Source organism: Limulus polyphemus, unplaced genomic scaffold (genome assembly GCF_000517525.1).
Source record: "Limulus polyphemus unplaced genomic scaffold, Limulus_polyphemus-2.1.2 Scaffold5210, whole genome shotgun sequence".
Taxonomy (NCBI): domain Eukaryota; kingdom Metazoa; phylum Arthropoda; class Merostomata; order Xiphosura; family Limulidae; genus Limulus; species Limulus polyphemus.
This window is the reverse complement of record NW_013670820.1, coordinates 13,857-16,843: the sequence shown is the minus strand read 5'-3', so window position 1 is coordinate 16,843 and position 2,987 is coordinate 13,857. Positions and strand designations below refer to the sequence as shown.

The 2,987-nt window shown below is 34.6% G+C and overlaps 1 protein-coding gene across 6 annotated transcripts in view; it reads left to right on the top strand.

Annotated features, from left to right (window-relative positions):
- Positions 1-2,987, top strand: part of LOC106472275 (dihydropyrimidinase-like) — a 70,403-nt gene that overhangs the window by 54,160 nt on the left and 13,256 nt on the right. For all 6 annotated transcript variants that reach the window (XM_013932902.2, XM_022400870.1, XM_022400873.1 and 3 more), the window contains one exon: positions 1,002-1,096. In XM_013932902.2, coding sequence (XP_013788356.1) covers positions 1,002-1,096 — 95 coding nt within the window. The remainder of the gene's footprint in view (positions 1-1,001; positions 1,097-2,987) is intronic.

Genomic DNA, 2,987 nt, shown 5'->3' with positions numbered 1-2,987 from the left:
GGGATTGGGGGCGTTATAATGTGACGGTCACGGCTGAAAGGGCGAGCATGTTTGGTGTGACAGGGATTCGAACCCGCGAAGGTTGGTGGATAATGTACGAATTTTTAGCTAAGTGTTTAGTTGAGAGAATTACTCTGAGGGAAAAATTGCTATACCAAAAAATTTATTATTTTTATTTTATAGGATTAACTACTCAAGGTTGACGAGAGTCAGAAAAATATCGTATTTTCGATAAGGTATGATGAAAACATTCTGTGAACACTATCGACCAAAGACATCTATAAGATATTCCAAACGTTTAGTTCCATAAGATTATTATTTTCATGGTTCTCTTAGTGCAAGGTTACATAATGTAACCGTGGGGAATCGAACCTCAAATCTTCAGCGTTGCAAGTTCGTAAATTTACCGCTTAACCAGTTGAAAGAAATTATATTTTCATAAGTTTTGCTCAACGAGTTGTCCCTATGGCCCAGACTTTTTATATTGTTAATAGTTTATTGGCCCGGCATGGCCAGGTGGTTAAGGCACTCGACTCGCAATCTGAGAGCCCAATCTATACATTAATCACCAATTCAATCTATACATTAATCACCAATCCAATCTCTACATTAATCACCAATCCAATCTCTACATTAATCACCAACCCAATCTCTACATTAATCACCAATTCAATCTCTACATTAATCACCAACCCAATCTCTACATTAATCACCAATCCAATCTCTACATTAATCACCAATTCAATCTCTACATTAATCACCAATCCAATCTCTACATTAATCACCAATCCAATCTCTCAAAGTTCTTAAAATGGACTGAAGTATTCTTTTAAACTTCTTGATATTAAAGTAGATATACTAGTCCTTATTAAACTTCTAAAAGTCCTTTTGGAACATGGCTTTTCTCAATGTAAATGACAAAAACCAAATGAAGTGTTTTTTTCATTGTTGCTGTTCGGTTTGACAGAAAATCAACAATTATTATTTATTATTAATTGCAGAGTTCCCAAACCCGGCTACTTATCAAAGGAGGGAAGATTGTCAATGATGATTTAATGTTTGATGGTGATGTCTATCTAGAGGATGGAATTATTAAGTAAGTTCAGAATTTCTGACTAGTCTACATCTAATTAAATTAAAGCGACACTTCTGCGATATATAAATAATTTATTAACAACAGGAACCAGCCCTAAAAGACTCTACATGATCGGTGTCCTGAAGATGGTGACGTAACCCCCCCTCCCCAATACATGTAGTCTTTTTAGGGCTGATTCCTGTTTTTTTTTATAAATTATTTATTGTGCAATTAATTTAACGTTGTACTTCTTTTAATTGTGTATATGTATATTCTACATCTAGTAAAATTTTGTAATTTGTAATTTGTTGAATTTGAGTTTTTACAAGAACCATTTAAGATTCTTGATAGTGGATCATACACTGGGATATATTAATTGTTTTATTACTTTAGAAGGTGCCTTGCTCATGTTGAGCATGCAGTGAATGTGTAGTGTACAGATACAATGATGTCCGGCGAGTTCAAATACCCGACAGATTCCGGAAGCGTTATGCAGATAATAAATTGAATGCAACAGGAAAGTGGAGAGAGAGAGAGAGAACTAGCAGACACAAGTGAACAAATAAACTCGGTTTTCATTCCCAAATATTTGAAATACTGTACTGACCACGCTCCAGTTGCTGGAGTGAAGGACAAAATTAAGACGAAACCAAAAGACCGAGTTATGTGGATAACTCGCTTTTATAATTGGACCAAAGTACTTAATGTGGTATCCCACAGTTTCCCAAGTCACATACTTTAATCACTATTCTAACAAACCTAAACCAGCTTGTACAGGTTTCCTGTATCGTCTGTTAGGAAAAATTCTTAGATGTCATACAGAAACTTATACATGCTAGCTTGAAGCCTACCAACTAAGCTTGCCATTTGTAACCTTTACCTGAGTAAACAGATTAGCGCAGGTTTACGACCTCCTACTTTACATAATCACATCAAGAACGCCAGCTTGAGAATTTATGATAAGTTATTCTAGATACCTTACTGTAAAGTTGAAATTAACAACTGTTCCAACAGTGATAAAACCACTCCTTTCTTAATTAATGAGACATGAGAAGACAAACTTGTAAAGTTTTATTTTGTGTAACGTTTCGGGCAGATGCCTTTCGTCAGGCAGGGGCGTTGAGAGCCATCCCAGGCCCCTAGATCAGTAATATCATCGACCCCCCCCCCCTTTTCATTCTATCTATTAACTTTTGCGGATGTTTCATAAAATAAATTTAGGTGACAAATTTCTTCATGAATCCATAAAAAGGCAGTAGCCATTTTGGTTTCTAGTGAGCTTTGGAATATCTCACTGCCGGTCGAAAAGTAAGAAAATAATGAATGTAGCTAAGATAACAATAACTATGTTCAGAAATAATACTGAAATATAACTTGGGCAATATTCATCAAAGTTCAAAAATTGTTTCATGGTAAGAATTAAACATATTTCTAAATTAAAACTACTTGAAAACAGTAGGCAAGGTTTTTTTCTTTCACTTCAAACAAACAAGTAATCGTGATTTTACGTTATAAATACTGAGTTACAATTCATAAAATTCTCAGCTGTGAAATACTTCTTCACCAGTAAAAACAATGGCTTCACCACGTAATGTTTATCAACTGGTGTGTTGTAGGTTCTAAAGCAATTCTACGTCTTTCTTCCAGTGAAGAAATTACATTGTTACGAATATTCCATCTTGGGGTGAAACATTGTATATTGTTTACCTACACTAAGAAAACACAGAACATGTCTTGTATATTTGTACATGCTGTCTCCGCTAGTCACTGCGATCTTTCATAAACATACTATATCTTGATATTTCAAGACATTTAAGACTATTCTGATGTAGTTAAACCAATACTGTGAGAATTTGTATAGAGAACTCTCGAAGAAGCTACAACCCAAAAATGTTAAGTAAATATAAAGTTT